This window comes from Salvelinus fontinalis, chromosome 5 (assembly GCF_029448725.1).
Source record: "Salvelinus fontinalis isolate EN_2023a chromosome 5, ASM2944872v1, whole genome shotgun sequence".
In the NCBI taxonomy this organism is placed as follows: domain Eukaryota; kingdom Metazoa; phylum Chordata; class Actinopteri; order Salmoniformes; family Salmonidae; genus Salvelinus; species Salvelinus fontinalis.
Window position 1 is genome coordinate 26,076,949 of NC_074669.1, and position 20,924 is coordinate 26,097,872.

General features: G+C 45.2%; 2 protein-coding genes across 2 annotated transcripts; both read left to right on the plus strand.

Moving 5' to 3' along the window:
- Positions 1–11,806: 11,806 nt before the first annotated feature.
- srd5a3 (steroid 5 alpha-reductase 3) lies at positions 11,807–15,220 on the plus strand. The gene is made up of 5 exons (XM_055923017.1): positions 11,807–12,244; positions 12,495–12,649; positions 12,782–12,973; positions 13,836–13,967; positions 14,877–15,220. Exons 1-5 carry the CDS (start codon positions 12,024–12,026, stop codon positions 15,134–15,136), a joined length of 960 nt encoding a protein of 319 aa, XP_055778992.1. The 5' UTR covers positions 11,807–12,023; the 3' UTR covers positions 15,137–15,220.
- Positions 15,221–15,320: 100 nt separating this feature from the next.
- On the plus strand, positions 15,321–20,858 carry tmem165 (transmembrane protein 165). The gene is made up of 6 exons (XM_055923018.1): positions 15,321–16,245; positions 18,358–18,586; positions 18,742–18,917; positions 19,029–19,211; positions 19,509–19,614; positions 19,930–20,858. The coding sequence occupies exons 1-6, from the start codon at positions 16,099–16,101 to the stop codon at positions 20,004–20,006; spliced, it is 918 nt and encodes a 305-aa protein (XP_055778993.1). The 5' UTR covers positions 15,321–16,098; the 3' UTR covers positions 20,007–20,858.
- Positions 20,859–20,924: the final 66 nt, after the last annotated feature.

Below are 20,924 nucleotides of genomic sequence, written 5' to 3' on the forward strand. Positions count from 1 at the left end.
GTCACCGTGTTGCCTCGATCAGATTCTTTGATTTGAAAGACAACCTAATAATCAAACATCTAACATGGGTTCAGGGATTGATATTCAATAGTTGGGTCTGTACATTACCAGAGGTTCTCACAGGCAATTATTAGCCTTCAAACATTACTTCTCTTCAGAAAAAGTCTAAATGTTATAGTCTTCTCAAACTGCTGATGGCTCTTTTCACCACAATATACTCCCGACCAGTGCCAAGGGAGCCTGCTATTCCATTATGAAAAACATTGGCAATGGCGAGAGAGGGAAAGTAAAATAGACCCAATCCCCAATATTCTCACTCTCAGCTTCGTATCCTCACGTCTTTCCTCAGTCATTCAGCAGGACTGTTGATCTCCAGTTTGTGGTTCTCAGTTCAGTTTTATCCCAGTGTCATGTGTAATTGGGGATGTCTCTCTCAGAGCTGATGGTGGCGGTCTATGAGGGCACAGGACAGATGGGGCAGCCGTGGACATGGGGCCTAAGGAGGGTCCAACTCTGGCCACAGTGAGCGAGCGAAGGTGGACGGCAGGGAGGGGAAGGGGACAGGAAACAGTCCACGCTTCCCCAGACAGGATACTGCGCTCCTCTAAGAGGCATCCTGGAATCAAATGCCTCAAAAGCAGGACTGTCTCTTACACAGAAACACACACACAGGCCCTAAACACGTGTCACACTGTACACAAGGGAGTAGCATTTGATACATACTGTCACGACTTCTGCCGAAGTCGATGCCTCTCCTTGATCGGGCGGTGCTCGGCGATCGACGTCACCGGTCTTCTAGCCATCATTGATCCATTTTTCATTTTTTGTCTTATCTTCCTACACACCTGGTTCCAATCCCATTCATCACCTGTTGTGTATTTAATCCTCTGTTTCCCCTCATGTCCTTGTCAGAGATTGTTTGTTGTTCATTTATTGTTTTGTTTGTATTGGTGCGCGACGGGTCCTCGTATCCACTTTGTTTTGATTATTGTCATGGTTTTGGAGCTATGTTTTTAAGTTATTAAACTACTCCATTTTACCAAGTTCGATTCTCCTGCGCCTGACTTCCCTGCCACCTATACACACGTCTATGACAGAATCTCTGACCAATTTATGAAGTCAGCAGGAGAAGATTTACCATCTGAGCGCCGCCATGGATCGCATTGTCCAGAATATGGACCGCTGGGAGAAACAGGGAGTTTTTCCAGCGCCTCCACCAGCACAACCGGGGTCTATCCTGAGCGCCCCTTTCCCGCCTGAACCCAGTGGGATCCGTCTATCCATGCCACAGGGTTACGACGGAGGTGATGCCAACTGCCAGGGTTTCCTCCTCCAACTAAGCCTTTACCTGGCCACGGTCCACTCAGCTCCATTAGACTGTGAGAAGAGTTTCGCCCTCGTCTCGTGCCTCACAGGGAAAGCCCTGGAGTGGGCCAGCACTGTGTGTGGAGAGGGAGCTGCAGCGTTGGACCATTTTGAGGAGTTCACCCGCCGTTTCCGGGCAGTATTCGACCACCCACCCAAGGGCCATCTGAGGCAGGAGACGAGGAGCACCCAGGAGTTTTCTCTGGAGTTTAGGACCCTGGCTGCCGGCGCTGGATGGAGCAACAGGGCCCTAATCGACCATTACCGCTGTAGTCTACGCGAGGACGTCTGTCGGAAGCTGGCCTGCAGAGACACCACCCTCACCTTCGACCAGCTGGTGGACCTGTCCATCCGGCTGGACAACCTGCTGGCTACTCGCGGACGTCCAGATCGGGGTCTGATTGTTCCATCCTCCCGCACCCCCTCTCCGATACCCATGGAGCTGGGAGGGACGGTGCGCAGGGAGACCGGAGGGTGTTCCCGCTCGTGCACCATATGTGGTCACAGAGGTCACACTGCTGGTCAGTGCCGGGTTGGTTCCTCTGGGAATCGAAGCAGCAGGCAGGGCACTCTGGCGTCACCCCAGGTGAGTAGGCACCATTCTCACCCAGAGCCCTTTCCCCGTTCACGCCTTAGATAGTCGACCATTAGGGTCAGGGTTTATCAGGAAGGCCACCGCTCCTTTGAGTATGGTGACGCAGGGGGGTCACACGGAAAATATTAGTATTTTTCATATTGACTGTCCTGCATATCCCGTGGTGCTGGGCATACCCTGGTTAGCTTGTCATAACCCGACTGTTCCTGGCCACAGAGGGCTCTCACAGGGTGGTCGCGAGAGTGCTCAGGTAGGTGTTTAGGGGTTTCCGTTGGTGCTACTACGGTGGAAAGTCCAGACCAGGTCTCCGCCGTGTGCATTCCCCCAGAATATGCCGATTTGGCTCTCGCTTTATGTAAAAAGAAGGCGACTCAATTACCACCCCGTCGACGGGGGGATTGTGCGATAAATCTCCTGGTAGACGCTGCACTTCCCAGGAGTCACGTGTATCCTCTGTCGCAAGCAGAGATGGTGGCTATGGAGACATATGTCTCCGAATCCCTGCGTCAGGGGTACATTCGGTCCTCCACTTCACCCGTCTCCTCGAGTTTCTTTTTTGTGAAGAAGAAGGATGGAGGTTTGCACCTGTGCATTGATTATTGAGGTCTCAATCAAATCACGGGGAGGTACAGTTACCCGCTACCTCTTATCGCTACGGAGATTGAGTCAATGCACGGGGCGCACTTCTTCACTAAACTGGATCTCAGGAGTGCGTACAACCTGGAGCGTATCCGGAAGGGAGATGAGTGGAAGACAGCATTTAGTACCACCTCAGGGCATTATGAGTACCTCGTCATGCCGTATGGGTTGATGAATGCTCCATCAGTCTTCCAATCCTTTGTAGATGAGATTTTCAGAGACCTGCACGGGCAGGGTGTAGTGGTGCATATCGATGACATTCTGATATACTCCGCTACACGCGCCGAGCATGTGTCCCTGGTGCGCAAAGTGCTTGGTCGACTGTTGGAGCACGACCTGAACATCAAGGCTGAGAAATGCCTGTTCTTCCAACAGTCCGTCTCCTTCCTAGGGCATCGTATTTCCACATCAGGACTGGAGATGGAGAGTGACCGCATTGCAGCCGTGCGTAATTGGCCAACTCCCACCACGGTGAAGGAGGTGCAGCGATTCTTAGGGTTTGCCAACTACTACCGGAGGTTTATCCGGGGTTTTGGTCAGGTAGCTGCTCCCATTACCTCACTGTTAAAGGGGGGCCTGGTGCACTTGCAGTGGTCAGCTGAGGCGAACAGGGCTTTTAGGCACCTGAAGGCTCTGTTTACCTCGGCTCCTGTGTTGGCTCATCCGGATCCCTCTTTGCCATTCATAGTGGAGGTGGACACAGCCGAGGCTGAGATAGGAGCTGTGCTCTTTCAGCGCTCGGGTACGCCACTGAAGCTCCGCCCCTGTGCCTTCTTTTCGAAGAAGCTCAGCCCGGCGGAACTATGATGTTGGGGGACCGGGAGCTGTTGGCTGTCGTCAAGGCTTTGAAGGCGTGGAGATATTGGCTTGAGGGGGCTAAACACCCTTTTCTCATCTGGACTGACCATCGCAATCTGGAGTACATCCGGGAGGCGAGGAGACTAAATCCTCGCCAGGCAAGGTGGGTCATGTTTTTCACCCGTTTTGTGTTTACCCTCTCTTACAGACCAGGCTCCCAGAACGTTAAGGCAGACGCACTGTCCCGGCTGTATGACACAGAGGAGCAGCCCATGGATCCCACTCCCATACTCCCAGCCTCTTGTTTGGTGGCGCTGGTCGTGTGGGAGCTGGACGTGGACATTGAGCGGGCGCCACGTGCAGAGCCCGCTCCCCCTCAGTGTCCAGCTGGGCGTCTGTACGTTCCGTCTGCTGTCCGCGACCGACTGATCTATTGGGCCCACACGTCACCCTCCTCTGGTCATCCTGGGATCGGTCGGACGGTGCGCTGTCTTGATGGGAGGTACTGGTAGCCCACTTTAGCTAAGGACGTGAGGGTTTATGTTTCCTCCTGCTCAGTGTGCACTCAGTGCAAGGCTCCTAGACACCTGCCCAGAGGTAAGTTACAAGCCTTACCCGTTCCACAACGGCCGTGGCAGCACCTGTCGGTGAATTTCCAAACCGATCTTCCACCTTCACAGGGTAACACCACGATCCTGGTCGTTGTGGATCGTTTTCTAAGTCCTGTCGTCTCCTCCCTTTGCCCGGTCTCCCTACGGCCCTACAAACTGCGGAGGCTCTGTTTACACACGTCTTCCGGCACTATGTGGTGCCTGAGGATATAGTGTCTGATCGGGGTCCCCAGTTCACGTCAAGGGTCTGGAAGGCGTTCATGGAACGTCTGGGGGTCTCCGTCAGCCTTACATCAGGTTTTCACCCTGAGAGTAATGGGCAGGTGGAGAGAGTTAACCAGGATGTGGGTAGGTTTCTGAGGTCTTATTGCCAGGAACGGCCGGGGGAGTGGACGGCGTTCGTGCCCTGGGCAGAGATGGCCCAGAACTCGCTTCGTATTAGGGTTTCAGCCGGTTCTGGCTCCTTGGCATCAGAGTCAGACCGAGGCTCCTGCGGTGGACAATTGGTTCCGGCGCACGGAGGAAACCTGGGAAGCCGCCCACGTCCACCTTCAGCGCGCCATACTGCGCCAGAAAGTTGGCGCAGACCGTCACTGCAGTGAGGCACCAGGGGACAGGGTCTGGCTCTCGTCCCGAAACCTACCACTCCGCCTGCCCTGCCGGAACCTGGGCCCGCGGTTTGTGGGGCCGTTTAAAGTCCTGAGGAGAGTGAAGGTTATAGGTTACAGCTTCCCCCCAATTACCGCATTAACCCCTTGTTCCATGTGTCTCTCCTCAGGCCAGTGGTGGCTGGCACGCTCCAGGAGGCTGAGGTGTGGGAGGTTACCCCACCCCCTCTGGACACCGAGGGGGCCCCGGCATACTCCGTTCGATCCATCCTGGATTCGAGACGTCGGGCGAGGGGCCTTCAGTACCTCGTGGACTGGGAGGGGTACGGTCCGGAGGAGAGATTCTGGGTTCTGGTGGAGGACGTGTTAGATCCTTCCCTGCTGCGAGAATTCCACCGTCTCCATCCGGATCACCCTGCGCCTCGTCCTCCGGGTCGTCCCCGAGGCTGGAGCTGCGCGTCAGGGGGGGTACTGTCACGACTTCTGCCGAAGTCGATGCCTCTCCTTGATCGGGCGGTGCTCAGCGGTCGACGTCACCGGTCTTCTAGCCATCATTGATCCATTTTTCATTTTCCATTGGTTTTGTCTTGTCTTCCTACACACCTGGTTCCAATCCCATTCATTACCTGTTGTGTATTTAACCCTCTGTTTCCCCTCATGTCCTTGTCAGAGATAGTTTGTTGTTCATTTATCGTGTTGTTTGTATTAGTGCGCGACGGGTCCTCGTACCCACTTTGTTTTGATTATTGTCATGGTTTTGGAGCTATGTTTAAAGTTATTAAACTACTCCATTTTACCAAGTTCGATTCTCCTGCGCCTATACACACGTCTGACACATACATATACGTTACTCTCTCTCACACACACACACACACACACACACACACACACACACACACACACACACACACACACACACACACACACACACACACACACACACACACACACACACACTTTCAAACACAGTCACACATAGAAAGCATTGAGTAAGCTGAACTCTATCAAACCTAACAGTGATAGTGCATACCAAGAATCAACCAATCAATCAAATAAATAAAACACTTTCCATATCTATCACACACACAAAGCCAAGAATACAATGGATATACACAGTAAACACAAACACCTCTCTCTCTCTCTCATCCATGCACTCACAATAACATACAGCACATGCTTTGACTAATGTAGACCATTCTGTCTTCTGTGGGAAAATTGATTCCTAATAAAGCGGCTGTTGTACTGCAGACACAGTATAATTACTATAGAGGAAGAGGAGGACTGAATTTATAGCCTCGTAATGAATTTCAATTGTCATACATATCATGTCCAGGAAGTGGCTTTATCCTTGAGACAGATAAGAACAGAGTAGACCAAAGCTACACTACCATTAAATCAAAGGAACTATTACTGAACCTTGTTGGCGAAAGAATAACTGTGATTATGTCAATGAAAACATTATTTGGTCTTGCTCCCCCATGTAGGCTTACAGTATTTTTATGAACACAGCTCACTGTAATCAATCAATATTATTACCAATTATTTTACACATTATGGAGCTCAGTCACTTTTCCGTTAATAAGAAAGATTTTGTACGTCCTGTACGCAACAAGTTTTACATCGGAATCTTAACACCCATAGTGTTAAATGTAACATTTTCTTAGAAATGATATGTGACCATCTCAAAGTCTTAAACTAACACTAAGTGTTGATAAACTAACACCCCAAGAGTGTTGAGTCCCTAACACCATGGGTGTTGCAAATTCCAACTTAAATTAAAGATCATGATCATTCCAAATCATAATTTTATGAAATTGGATGATATTTGGATGAAACCAGATCAAAGTATGAAACATAACTGTTGCTTCTACATTGATAAAGTTTGATCATAAAGTTACTGGTCCCCTCCCCGATGTCAAACACTTAAATTCAGAAGGCGGGACTATTAAGGGGATAGAGTGACATCATCCTAACTCTCACATTTTAATACACAAATGGTAACATGATATTCTGTTACCTAATTTAAATAAGTACCACCATTTAACCAACATCGGAGAAGGCGTGTTTGTAGAAAATATTTCTTACATTATTAGCCCAGAATTTTTGGGGGTAACTTTTGGATATCAGAGTGACAGTAACTCACCGGCAATACCAGTACTACGACATGGGAATACGACTTTCCCGAATTGGATCCTTTGTTCGTACCCTCCAGGGCAATCAAACTGATTCCAGAGGCTGATCCAAAACACCGCCAGCGGAGAAGATGTATACGGAGTGGACTTCTAGTCCGACTCAAGAGGCGCGCACACCACCCACCGCTTCTGAGTGTATTACTCGCTAATGTTCAGTCTCTGGATAATAAAGTTGACGAGCTCAGGGTGAGGATCTCCTTCCAGAGAGACATCAGGGATTGTAACATACTTGCTTCACGGAAACATGGAATTCTCGGTATATACTGTCCGAGTCCATACTGCCAGTTGGGTTCTCAGTTCATCGTACAGACAGGAATAAAGATCTCTTCCCGGGAAGAAAGGTGGGAGTGTATGTTTCATGATTAACTACTCATGGTGTGATTGTGATAACACAGAAACTCAAGTCCTTTTGTTCACCCGAACTAGAATACCTCACAATCAAATGCAAACCGCATTGCCTCTCAAGAGAATTCTCTTCGGTTATAGTCACAGCCGTGTATATTTCCCCTCAAGCCGATACCACGACGGCCCTCAAAGAACTACACTGGACTGTATGCAAACTGGACACCACATATCCCGAGTCCGCATTTATTGTTAATAAAGCTAATCTGAGGAAAACGCTACCGAAGTTCTACCAACACATTGACTGTGGCACTTGCTCTGAGAAATCATTGGACCACTGCTACTCAGCATTTCAATATGCCTGCAAAGCCCTCCCCCGCCCTCCCTTCGAAAAATCTGATCACGACTCCATTTGCTCCTCCCTTCCTATAGGCAGAAACTCAAACAGGAAGTACCTGTGCTACGGACTATTCAACGCTGGTCTGACCAATCGGAATCCATACCTCAAGTGTGTTATGATCACGCGGTCTGAGATATGTTCCGGGTAGCCTCTGAGAATGACATTGACGAATACACGGATACAGTGACTGAGTTTATCAGGAGATGTTGTACCCACTGTGACTATTTAAACCTACCCAAACCAGAAACCATGGATTGATGGCAGCATTCGCGCAAAACTGAAAGCGTGAACCAACGCATTTAACCATGGTAAGATGACTGGGAATATGAACGAATATAAACAGTGTTGTAATTCCCTCCATTAGAAAATCAAACAGGCAAAATATCAGTACAGAGACTAAGTGGAGTCGCAAAAGACCCACTTCAATTTGCCCCAATAGATCTACAGACGATGAAATCGCCATCGCACTGCACACTGCCCTATCCCGTTTGGTCTCCCAAGAGGAATACACCTATGTAAGAATGCTGTTCATTGACAATAGCTCAGCATTCAACACCATAGTACCCTCCAAGCTCATCATTAAGCTTGGGGCCCTGGGTCTGAACCCCGCCCTGTGCAACTGGGTCCTGGACTTCTGACAGTCTGCCCCCAGGTAGTGAAGGTAAGAAACAACACCTTCACTTCGCTGATCCTCAACACAGGGGCCCCACAAGGGTGCGTGCTCAGCCTCCTCCTGTACTCCCTGTTCACCCATGACTCCGTGGCCATGCACGCCTCCAACTCAATCATCAAGTTTGCAGACGACACAACAGTAGTAGGCCTGATTACCAGCAATGAGACAGCCTACAGGGAGGAGTTGAGGGCACTGGGAGTGTGGTGCCAGGAAAATAACCTCTCATTCAACATCAACAAAACAAAGGAGCTGATTGTGCACTTCAGGAAACAGCAGAGAGAACACCCCCCTATCCACATCGACGGGAATGAAGTGGAGAAGGTGAAAAGCTTCAAGTTCCTCGGCGTACACGTCACTGACAAACTGAAATGGTCCACCCACACAGACAGTGTGGTGAAGAAGGCGCAGCAGCTCCTCTTCAATCTCAGGAGACTGAAGAAATCTAAAACCCTCAAAAACTCTTACAGATGCACAATTGAGAGCACCCTGTCAGGCTGTATCACCGCCTGGTACGGCAACTGCACCTCCCGCAACGGCAGGGCTCTGCAGAGGGTGGTGCTGTCTGCCCAACGCATCACTGGGGGCAAACTATCTGCCCTCCAGGACACCTACAGCACCCGATGTCACAGGGAGCCCAAAAAGATAATCAAGGACAACAACCACCCAAGCCACTGCCTGTTCACTACGCTATCATCCAGAAGGTGAGATCAGTACAGGTGCATCAAAGCTGGGACTGAGAGACTAAAAAACAGCTTCTATCTCAAGGCCATCAGACTGTTAAATAGCCATCACTAGCACCTTAGAGGCTGCTGCCCTATAGAAATAGACTTGAAATCACTGGCCACTTTAATAATGGAACACTAGTCACTTTAATAATGTTTACATATTTTGTATTACTCATCTCATATGTATATACTGTATTCTATTCTACTGTATTTTAGTCTATGCTCCACCGACATTACTCGTCCAAATATTAATATATTCTTAATTCCATTCCTTTACTTTAGATGTATGTGTATTGTGAAATTGTTAGATATTACTTGTTAGATATTACTGCACTGTTGGAGCTAGAAACACAAGCATTTCGCTACACCCGCAATAATATCTGCTTAAACGTGTATGTGACCAATACATTTGATTTGATTTAGACAGCTACTCTACTGATGCCAAAATTTGACTGTAGGGTGTCAGCAAATATAATAACACGTTTACCCTATTCATATATAGGGTAAACTTGTTTGCACTTTCATATGTGTTTTGTTTTAACTAGTTACTGGCTAGCTAGGTCTTCAGCCAGCATGGAACAAAATGGGGTGAAGGGTCGTTCAAAACTCTGACGCAGTTGTCAATTCAATACATCCGTCAGTGCTGCTGTGAACCACATCACAAGAAACATGCCAAACGGGGGATTTCAATGTTGTTTGAGTTGCTTTGTGCATCACCAAATTGTCTTGAGATGATTTTACCACAACACTGCCCACTGCATCAACGTTTCTTGACTTCGAAGAGTGTTTTGAAGAGCTGTCAGAAAAGGCGACCTCATGAATGTAAACTCCCCGCCCCCTCAGCCTGTCTTTAAAACTTCCTGGTAGTTAGCCATGAGAGGAAAAAGTACTTTTTCTAAAATAAAATAAAAATTCTATCCCCCAACAATACTATGGGTGATTTTTTTGTCATTCAAAAGGCTATTTTACATTAGAATGACTGTTTGGGACCTTTTAACATTTTATTAGAGCTGATGCTGTTAAACTTTCTCAGTGGTAGGTAATGAACACCTGTGGTGTTACATTAACTGGTTTTGGAGTGTTCATTTAACACTGTAGGGTGTAAAGCCTTATTTGCATATGTTTTTTCCCAGGGTGCCTTTCGATTGAATTTTAGAGGTAACAGTACCACCAATAACTGTATTTGCTAGTGATGGAGACATGATTGTTGCATTCAATGACTTTCATTCCTGTAACCTTTACCAAGTGAGTGCATAAGTGACTATTTTATCATAAAAATGTAATTAATTATGACAATACCATACTTCGACAACTTAGTGTTACCCTTACACAGTGGTCTTAAACTCCTGGTTTACAGGCCACAACAGCCAGTCACATTCTGCTGCCTTGCAAAGTGTTATATAATTCCCATTGGAATTCAGACAGAGTTAGGATAGCCAACAATTGGACCTTTCCATCACCCACAACTACAGTTAGAATGACTGCCAAGGTAAGGAAGATTGATAAAGGAGACTACCTAAACCATCTAAACTTGAACCACCATCTCAATAATTTGTGAAATAAGTCCAAGCATTTACAGATTGGAATAGTTTAGAAAAATCGATGTTATTTATCTTTGTGCAGTATAAGATCAATTAATCAATCAATGTGCGTACAGAAACATAAATATTAAAACAAACTATTCTTAAAAGCAACCTGCAACAAAGCATGCAGGGAAATACGATAATGAGGCCCCTCCCATGTCTTTTTCACTCAGAGTTAACGGAAATTAACTCAACACAGTCGAGTAACAACAACACCACGATTCTGTAAATTCTGTTGTTATTTTGTTATTATGCTCTTTGAACAACGTGCCCTGATTTTCCAGTAGAGAGGCAACCATCTGCCAACAAAGCCATTGTCAGCCATCCCTCTCCTGTTCTCATTTAGGGTTGTCAGAAGCCAAGGCTTGTGAGCGTCATAGAGCATGTTACATGTGCGTGTTTGTCAGAGTCTCAGCTTTCATAGATAGCTTTTAATAGTTTGTAGCTCAAACCATTCGGACTCTACATACACTCAGAAGAAATAAACAAATCCAATGGTACAAACCAGAAGTCTGTAGCTCAAACACACTATGTTTAAAAGGGGTAAGAAGTAGAAAACGTGTCTGCAATATGGTGTGACTCATCGGGTTAACATCTTTTTAGCTTCCTCTCATGGATATGTTTTGTGTAATTTGTGTACATTTTTTCTTGTGTTTTGTTGTTCTCTTTTGCAGGGACAGTGGAGACTAACCCACAGGTTTACCAGTGGAGGCTGGTTTGAGCTATGTATCTCTGGGGATTGTGTCTGGCAGTCACACTCTCACCTGGTGGCTCATTGTCCTCTACATAAACACAGGCCCTCACTCACTTTGATATCTAGAGTTCTGACTGGGTCTTGACTGCTGGAGCTGCTGTACCTCTCATACCGCCTCCAACAGACGGCCCTTAAAGGAAAGAAATGGTATAGAAACAGTTAACATGGTTCTGCCTACATTTGCTGTACCAAAGCTGAACTAAAAATGTCTACAGGAAAGCAAGACATGAATTTGTTCAATGAAAGTTCCCACCTCAGTCACTGGATGACACAATAAGGTTGAGTCAATGCAATGACAGTTTGGATATTTTGTATTGTGGATTTTCTGAGCTGTTTTCTCAGGCAGTGGCTCGAGCAGTCAAGTCAGAGGCTGTCAGAGGCAGAGACCGTCAAAAAAAATACATTTTCAGAGGTCTTCTGGCCAAACTCTTGCTGCCACCTGCTGTTTACACCTGTAACATCAACAGCACATTAATGAATCGTTGTTTTTTTTATCATCTATTGATTGGATCAGTTCTATCAGTAATGTATCATACAGTATGGTGGTTATTTATCTGATGAACTAACTAATACACGACTGTCCCTGTGTAGTCTTCAAACCCCGACCCTACGCAACGTTGTCAAGGGTCGGTGTCGTGTCGAGTTTTCGAGACTAGTCCCTTTGCAGCAGTTGTGCATCGGAACTTGAATGCTCCATTGGTGTTTCCAGACGGAGGTTTTTGAGTGCCTGACCGAATAATGCTAACACTTTTAGGATTTTGTGTTATTGATTTCCTGTGGTTATCCTTGGCTTTATGCTTTCTCTTAGCTTTTTGTGTCCACCGACTTTCACGTTACCTGCCGACTGGATGTGAGCATTCAAAACTGTATATATTATTCCAGGATCTAATCCGATACGGTAAAACCAAGGGACCACTGAAACGAGACCACTGGCTGCGTGTTTTTGATATCCCAAAAAGGTAATGCTCGTAGTCAGGAAAAAGGCTCGGCCCTTTTGAGGAAATGGGAAAACATATTTCAACTATATTTTAAATTACTCACTTCCATATATTTATTTTATTGGGTGGACATTTCATCAGCACAACGTAATGTAACAGCTGATCAGAAGTCCAGATTTCGAATTGTTTTGCAAGACTAGAGCCCCGATTGATGATGATGACACTTGACTGACTGTAGGCCACTGATTTTAATTTAACCTCTTCTTTGTAGATGGTTCTGGCACTTCTATGTAATATCTGTTGGCTGGAATGGTTTGCTTATTTTCCTGTCACTTCACATGATTATATGGGGCCAGAAATTCCCATCATGGTTGACTGACATATTGGGATTCCTGACTACTGGTGGACCAGTGGCAGTCAGGCAAGGTAACTTTTCCAGATTTGGGATATTTTATGGTTACCTCATTTGTTTTCACTTGCTGTGTTGGCACCTGGTAAGATCAACTCCTCATATTAGGTTGTATGTGCCTGTAGAATACTGACTCGTGTTTTCTTTAGTTCCACAGGTGTCAGCTGTGCTGGTGCAGGTGCTGTTATGGGTTCATTCTCTTAGACGACTACTGGAGTGCCACTTGGTCAGCGTGTTCTCTGATGGGGTCATTCACATTGTTCAGTATATATTTGGCTTGGGCTACTACATTTTACTGGGGCTGACAGTGCTGTGCTCGGATCCTTTGATAATTGAAGAAGGTGAGCTTTGTATTGTATTGCTTCACAATTCACATACTGCTTGATGATCTTTACTGAACGAAAATATAAACGCAACATGTAAAGTGTTGGTCCCATGATTCATGAGCTGGAATAAAATATCCCAGAAATGTTCCATATGCACAAAAAGCTTATTTCTCTCAAATTGTGTACACAAATGTGTTTCCATCCCTGTTAGTGAGCATTCCTCATTTGCCAAGATAATCCATCAAGAAGCGGATTGAGCAGCATGTGCACATTGTGCTGGGGACAATAAAAGGCCACTCTAAAATGTGCAGTGCCACAGATTGTCTCAAGTTTTGAGGGTGCATGCAATTGGCATGCTGACTGCAGGAATGTCCACCAGAGCTGTTGCCAGAGAATTTAATGTTAATTTCTCTACCATAAGCCGCCTCCAACGTAATTTTAGAGAATTTGACAGAACGTCCAAACGGCCTCGCACCTGCAGGCCACATGTAACCATGCCAGCCCAGGACCTCCAGATCCAGCTTATTTACCTGCAGATTGTCTGAGACCAGCCACCCGGACAGTGGATGAAACGGAGGAGTATATCTGTCTGTAATAAAGTCCTTTTGTGTGAGAAAAAATCATTCTGATTGGCTGGGTCTGGCTCCCCAGTGGGTGGGCCTGTGCCCTCCCATGCCCACCAATGTCTGCGCCTCTGCCCAGTCATGTGAAATCTATAGATTAGGGCCTAATTTATTTATTTCAATTAACTGATTTCCTTATATGAACTGTAACGCGGTGAAATTGTTGCGTATATATATTTTTTCAGTGTATTATATGTAATTGTGATATGATTTGATATGCAGCTGATGCCAGACTGATGGTGTTGTTTTGGTAGGGAGCCCTGCTTTCCCATTGCTCTCCCAGCTGAGGTGGTACCATGTGGCTGGAGCTGTACTCTTCTCCTGGGCCTCTCTGCTGCAGCACCGCTCCCTGGTCCTGCTGGCCAGACTGCGCACTGGAGGATCAGGTGAGGTCATGCAGATAAGATGTCTCAATTATTAGCTCAAAATCACTCCGAGAGGACACTCGGCAAGTAAATGTTTTATCACATTAACCCTATCAGTCCCGAGACCCGAGCAAAAATCTGCTTTTTTTGTCCAGGCCTTATATTTAGCCTCACAATGAAGTGTTTTACCATTTTCTTTTCAGGACAACGAGGGCTACAAGTAGCACACAAAACACTTTGACACAATCATTTGCATTCACGAGTTGTATTGACCAATGTCAATAAAAAAAACAAGGTCACCCAAAGCAAAAACATGATACAAATGTTTTTTCTTTTTTAAATGAATGCTGTAAGTACAGAAATAGTTTGTTCACTGGGAAATTAATATCCAAATAGTCAGTGACAACTGTGTGGTGTTTCTGACAGCAACTATGTGAGCTTATTACAGTATAGACACTATGTCCTGGGATTTCCTATGGTCTTTGTAGAAGAACATCTTGCATTCTAACGACTCTTGTGTGGCTTGTGAGCATCATAGAGCAAAAACATGTGCGTGTTTGTGAGAGTCTCGACTTCTCATGGAAAGCTTTTAATAGTTTTGTAGCTCAAACCCTTCGGACTCTGTATATGTTTTTGTATAAAGGACCCGGCCCCGGGCCCCTTTGGAATCCACCCTTGTCTCACAAACACTGCTCTAGCTCAGCCCCGGTTAATTACACAGACTACGGATGCAGAAGAAATAGACTAATCCAATGGTAAAACCCAGTAGTCTCTAGCTCAAACACACTGTTTAAACGGGGTTATAAATCCAAAATGTGCCAGCAATACAGTGGGACTCATTTGGTTAACATCTTTTTAGCTTCCCCTCATGAATATGTTTTGTATAATTTGTATACATTTTTTCTTGTGTTTTGTTCTCCTCTTTTGCAGGGACAGTGGAGACTCTAGCCCACAGGGTTCCCAGTGGAGGCTGGTTTGAGCTGGTCTCCTGTCCTCATTACTTAGCTGAGCTGCTGATCTATGTGTCTCTGGGGATTGTGTCTGGAGGTCACGCTCTCACCTGGTGGCTCGTTGTCCTCTATGTGCTCTTCAACCAGGCGCTGGCCGCCCAGCTCTGTCATGAGTTTTACACAAGCAAATTTCAGTCTTACCCACAGCATCGCAAAGCATTCCTCCCTTATTTATTGTAACTGATGCCTGATATGAATAACGTCATTTATTTTGTACAACTTAATTTTCCAGAAAAATAAATCTAAAGACTTTGTTTGTTGAAATGATTGCATTGAATATCTATCTTTTAATAGAATAGATTTATAGATTTAAAAAATTAACAGGACAAGATTGATAAGGACACTGTTAACAGCAGAAATTGTTTGTGTACATTGGCAAGGACTGATAAGGGAGTGCCTTGGCTTCTGTACTTAAGGTGACTTAATTACGGTGCAGGGTTTACGCCAGGCCCTAGCCCAGTGTATGCTGTGACTGACAGCAGCAGCTCCACTAGATAATGAATGGCATTGGTGTCCATTTCGGTGTCCATATCCTGAGATTGGCCCCAATTTAAAATCGCAGTAATGACATCAATATTTAGAAAAGTCTTCCAACATTTTTTAAATGATCACAGTATTTGAATTGCTTTTATTTGATCACTTGTATTACTCTACATTAAAGTGTAGATACTATATAGTATAGTTTCATAGAGCCTCTTGCTCTCGCTGCATTTGCTTCCCTCCCACTATTGGTTGGCATTTGCAAGTCTCTCTAACTTGACATTTTCCATGACATCTACAAATTGACAGTTGAAGTAGCCAATGACAGTACTGCACAGTAGTTACGTTAACAGATTACATACGCGTTCTCCTTTTAGCGATCCAATCACATTAGTGGTTTACTGTCTTTCAGGCAGCATGTTCACAATTTAAAAATCCTGTAAGAGTTCTATCCTCCAAAACAGAAATTGTTATATCCTCAATGGTTCAATCGGCAAGATTTTCTACCAACACCAACTAGCTATGTAGTTTACGTCTAGCTAATTATATCGAGTGATTTACGCAGTCAGGGGCAGTGATTTTGATAATTTAATCCATACGCTTATGTAAACTGCCTTTATTATCAGCATTTTAACACAATCTGCTTGCTTCCCTTTGTTAAAATGTATCTACTGGCCGGCGGAAGGAATGGAAGGGCTAACAGAAGTGTGATGCGTGTCCTGCTGCCCCTGGTTGTCGCGGTGTTGTCAGCCGGAGTTTCTGGGATGCAGGAGGAACACAAACCAGTCCAAGAACAACCGCAACAAGAGGTAGAAACGAGTTATCTAACTAGCAACTCGAAAGCATTCCACATAACTAATAATGCTAACTAGCGAGCGTCGTTACGTTCGCATAGCCAGAGTAAGATGATGTGTAAAGCACCACCAGTATCTATTTCACTCGGTTACTTTGACCTGTTTCTGGGTTCATGCTTTGGGGACATGCCATAGGTGGAAAACATGGTTAGCTGGGTTATTGTCCTGGTCGTCACTAGCCCTAGTCTGGAAGTTGAACTCTAATAACTACCAAGTTGTATTATACCCCCAGTCTACCTGACTTTGACTACCTGCTTCAATGAGACCGGCTGTACACTTTCCAATATACAGTACCAGTCAAACGTTTTGACACACCTACTCATTCCAGGGTTTTAGTTTATTTTTACTATTTTCTACATTGTAGAATAATAGTAAAGACATTAAAACTATGAAATAACACATGGAATCTTGTAGTAACCAAAAAAGTGTTTAACAAATAAAAATATTTTAGATTCTTCAAAGTAGCCACCATTTGCATTGATGACAGCTTGGCATTCTCTCAACCAGCTTCATGAGGTAGTCACCTGGAATGCATTTCAATTAACAGTTGTGCCTTGTTAAAAGTGAATTTGTGGAATGTCTTTCCGTAATGCGTTTGAGCCAATCAGTTGTGTTGTGATAAGGTAGGGGTGGTATACAGAAGATAGCCCTATTTGGTAAAAGACCAAGTCCATATTATGGCAAGAACAGCTCAAATAAGCAAAGAGAAATGACAGTACATCATTACTTTAAGACCATGAAGGTTAGTCATTCCGGAAGATTTGAAGAACTTTGAACATTTCTTCAAGTGCGGCATTTTGGGGCGACAGATAGCCTAGTGGTTAAAGCTTTGGGCCAGTAACCGGAAGGTTGCAAGATCAAATCCCCAAGCTGACAAGGTAAAAATCTGTTGTTCTGCCCCTGAACAAGGCAGTTAACCCACTGTTCCTAGGCCGTCATTGTAAATAAGAATTTGTTCTTAACTGACTTGCCTAGTTAAATAAAAAAATAATAAAAAAAAAGTGCAGATACAAAACCATCAAGCACAAAGGCTCTCATGAGGACTGCCACAGGAAAGGAAGACCCAGAGTTACCTCTGCTGCAGAGGATAAGTTCATTAGTTACCAGTCTCAGAAATTGCAGCCCAAATAAGTGCTTCGCAGAGTTCAAGTAACATACACTTCTCAACATCAATTGTTCAGAGGAGACTGCGTGAATCAGGCCTTCATGGTCGAATTTCTGCAAGAAAACCACTACTAAAGGACACCAATAAGAAGAAGAGACTTGCTTGGGCCAAGAAATATGAGCAATGGACATTCTGTTCATTGGTTTGAGGAGATCAAATTTGTGATTTTTGGTTCCAACCGCCGTGTCTTTGAGACGCAGAGTAGGTGAACGGATTATCTCTGCATGTGTGGTTCCCACCGTGAATATGGAGGAGGTGGTGTGATGGTGCTTTGCTGATGACACTGTAGGTGATTTATTTAGAATTCAAGGCACACTTACCCAGCATGCCTACCACTGCAGCGATACGCCATCCCAGCTGGTTTGCGCTTAGTGGGACTATCATTTGTTTTTCAACAGGACAATGACCCAACACACCTCCAGGCTGCGTAAGGGCTATTTGACCAAGAAGGAGAGTGATGGAGTGCTGCATCAGGTGACCTGGCCTCCACAAAAACCTGACCTTAACTCAATTGAGATGGTTTGGGATGAGTTGGACCGCAGAGTGAAGGAAAAGCAGCCAACAAATTATCAGCATATGTGGGAACCCCTTCAAGACTGTTGGAAAAGCATTCCGGGTGAAGCTGGTTGAGAGAATGAAAAATTGTGCAAAAGTTTCAAGGCAAAGGGAGGCTACTTTGAAGATATATTTATATTTGTTTTAACACTTTTTTGGTTACAACATGATTCCATATGTGTTATTTCATAGTTTTGGTGTCTTCACTATTATTCTACAATGTAGAAAATTGTAAAAATAAAGAACTTTATGACTAATACTGTGTGTACAAAAAGACAAATTAAAACATGGTTTTCATGGCTAACCTGTTGTGGAACTGAACTGACATTTGTTTCCCCCTTCAACAGAAAACACCTACTGCTCATGCTATTGGCCCAGAGGTCAGTGAAAATGATTCCAGCAAATCTGGGGACCTGGGCTTCATCCATGCCTTTGTTGCTGCCATCTCTGTCATCATTGTCTCTGAGCTGGGAGACAAGACTTTCTTCATCGCTGCCATCATGGCTATGCGCTACAACCGCCTCACTGTGCTGTTAGGGGCAATGCTAGCGCTTGGCGTTATGACTTGCCTTTCAGGTTGGTGGATGGATTGTTGGGATTTTGTTCATGTATCCCAATTAGTGGAGGTGCCATATCCGGATCCATCCTGGGTTTGTCTGAATGTCCCCCTGAGTATTTGGTTCTGTACAGTCTGTTCTTTGTCCTACTAAGTCCCTCTTATGTTTTCTCAGTGATGTTTGGCTATGCCACCACCATCATCCCCAGGATCTACACATACTACGTGTCCACGGCTCTGTTTGCCATCTTTGGTGTTCGCATGCTGAGAGAGGGGCTGAAAATGAGTCCAGACGAGGGTCAGGAGGAGCTGGAAGAGGTGCAGGCTGAGATTAAAAAGAAGGATGAGGAGGTCTGTAAAACACACACTGCCCACACCTACATTTGCATAGTAATTTTCATATTACCCTGCTGTAACTCTTGGTCTAAGGTTTCATTGTTTGGTTTGTATTTTTTCCTATAGCTCCAGCGGTCTAAGCTGGTGAATGGGGCTTCAGATGTGGAGTTGGGCTCAGGGTCAAGCCATCCTCAGGGGAGATGGCACAGCTTCATCTCACCTGTGTTCATCCAGGCCTTCACACTCACCTTCCTTGCAGAGTGGGGAGACCGCTCTCAGCTGACCACCATCATCTTGGCTGCCCGGGAGGTGAGTCCTGACAGACCCACTATGGAGTCTGAGTCTGCTTGCCTAGTAAAAATGGCACATGCTGGCAAATGTTACACTGATCTCAAGCTAAAATGCTGAAGTGTGGCTGCAAAGCATTCATTGTGGATCTAAAGTCTGAGTTCATGATTAAGATCAGGATATAGGGTTGCTGTGTACTATACTCAAAAGGAATTATATTGTTAGGGAATTATTGTTGTGCATTTTTTCTACTGCACTGTGATACTTGCTGGTTCTGTGAGAGGCTTAAAGGTATCATAAACAAATGCTCTGTCTCAGGATCCTTTTGGAGTGGCAGTGGGTGGTACTCTGGGACACTGTCTGTGCACAGGACTGGCTGTGGTTGGAGGAAGGATGATTGCACAGAAGATCTCTGTCAGAACTGGTGATATATTTTTCCTCACTTGAATAATAAAAATGTGTTCCTGGTTGTGGTCATAGCCTACACCAGGGCTCTCCAACCCTGTTCCTGGAGAGCTACCGTCCTGTAGGTTTTCGCTTCAAACCTAATCGAGCGCATCTGACTCTAATAATTAGCAGGTTGATTCGATTCATCAGAAGTTACAACTGCGGTTGGCGCGAAATCCTACAGTAGGGTAGCTCTCAAGGAACAGGGTTGGAGAGCCCTGGCCTATACTGTAATGAATGTAGCTAGTAGTCATTGGAATTGTGTTATGGACCTCTGTTTTCTCCTCCTCAGTTACAATCGTTGGTGGGATAATGTTCCTGGCCTTTGCACTCTCTGCCCTCTTCATCAAGCCAGATGCTGGAATCTGATTGGAGTACATACCTGTAAAGCTCAACTATGTGTATTTGGAGAGGCTGTACTCTTGACTCTGTGTGTATGACAATTGTACTGTACTCATGGTGTGGGTGAGATATGGAGAATATTCTATAATGAGACTCTAATGGGTGAGTGTGTCTGTGTGAATGTTGCCCTCTTGTCTTACTGAGTCTGTGATCCCTCACCGGTCTGAATCCTGTGGCTTACACACAGGACAAGACTTACCTCTCCCTCAGGCCCGTCAGTACTGAGCTTGGGTCTGTTTTATTAATTCGTTCCCCATCCTCGGTTATTATATTATGATTTAAGAGCAGCTCATTCATTGACTGAGTGCATGGAATCACTCCTCCCCTCTTCAGCATGAGCTCAGTGTTGTTGAGCAGCCAAGTCACTGCTGGTTGAACGCTGACTCCAGGGCAATACCATGGAGGGCCAGTCTGTCCGTTATCTACCACTCAAATTACTACAACGGTTTAGGAAGAGGTTGTGTGAGGCCTACTGATGAGGAAATCATGGAACAAAATACTTCATAGCTTCACTGCCATGTTTTGAGACCTGAGCCATTGTCAACAACACCTTTCGTGAAAGTGGTTGGTTAGGGTATTTATTTACAACTTGAGCAGAGAGATTGTTCATGTTAACTTTTTATTTTATTTTTAGCTGAAGTACTGTAGACGGTATACTTTTTTAAAGTGCACAGGGAAATGTCACTACATTGTCAATATTTGACAAGTTGTACCCTGTGATGACCGACCAAGCGTGTACATGTACGCTGTTTGCGATATTCACTTCATTGTTAAAGCCTGATTTAATGTAAATACTCAATAAAACCTGTCATGCCAAGACTGGTTTCTTACCTTATAAATTCTTGTCTAGCCCCTACATTTTATGCAATGACTAAGTTATCCTGG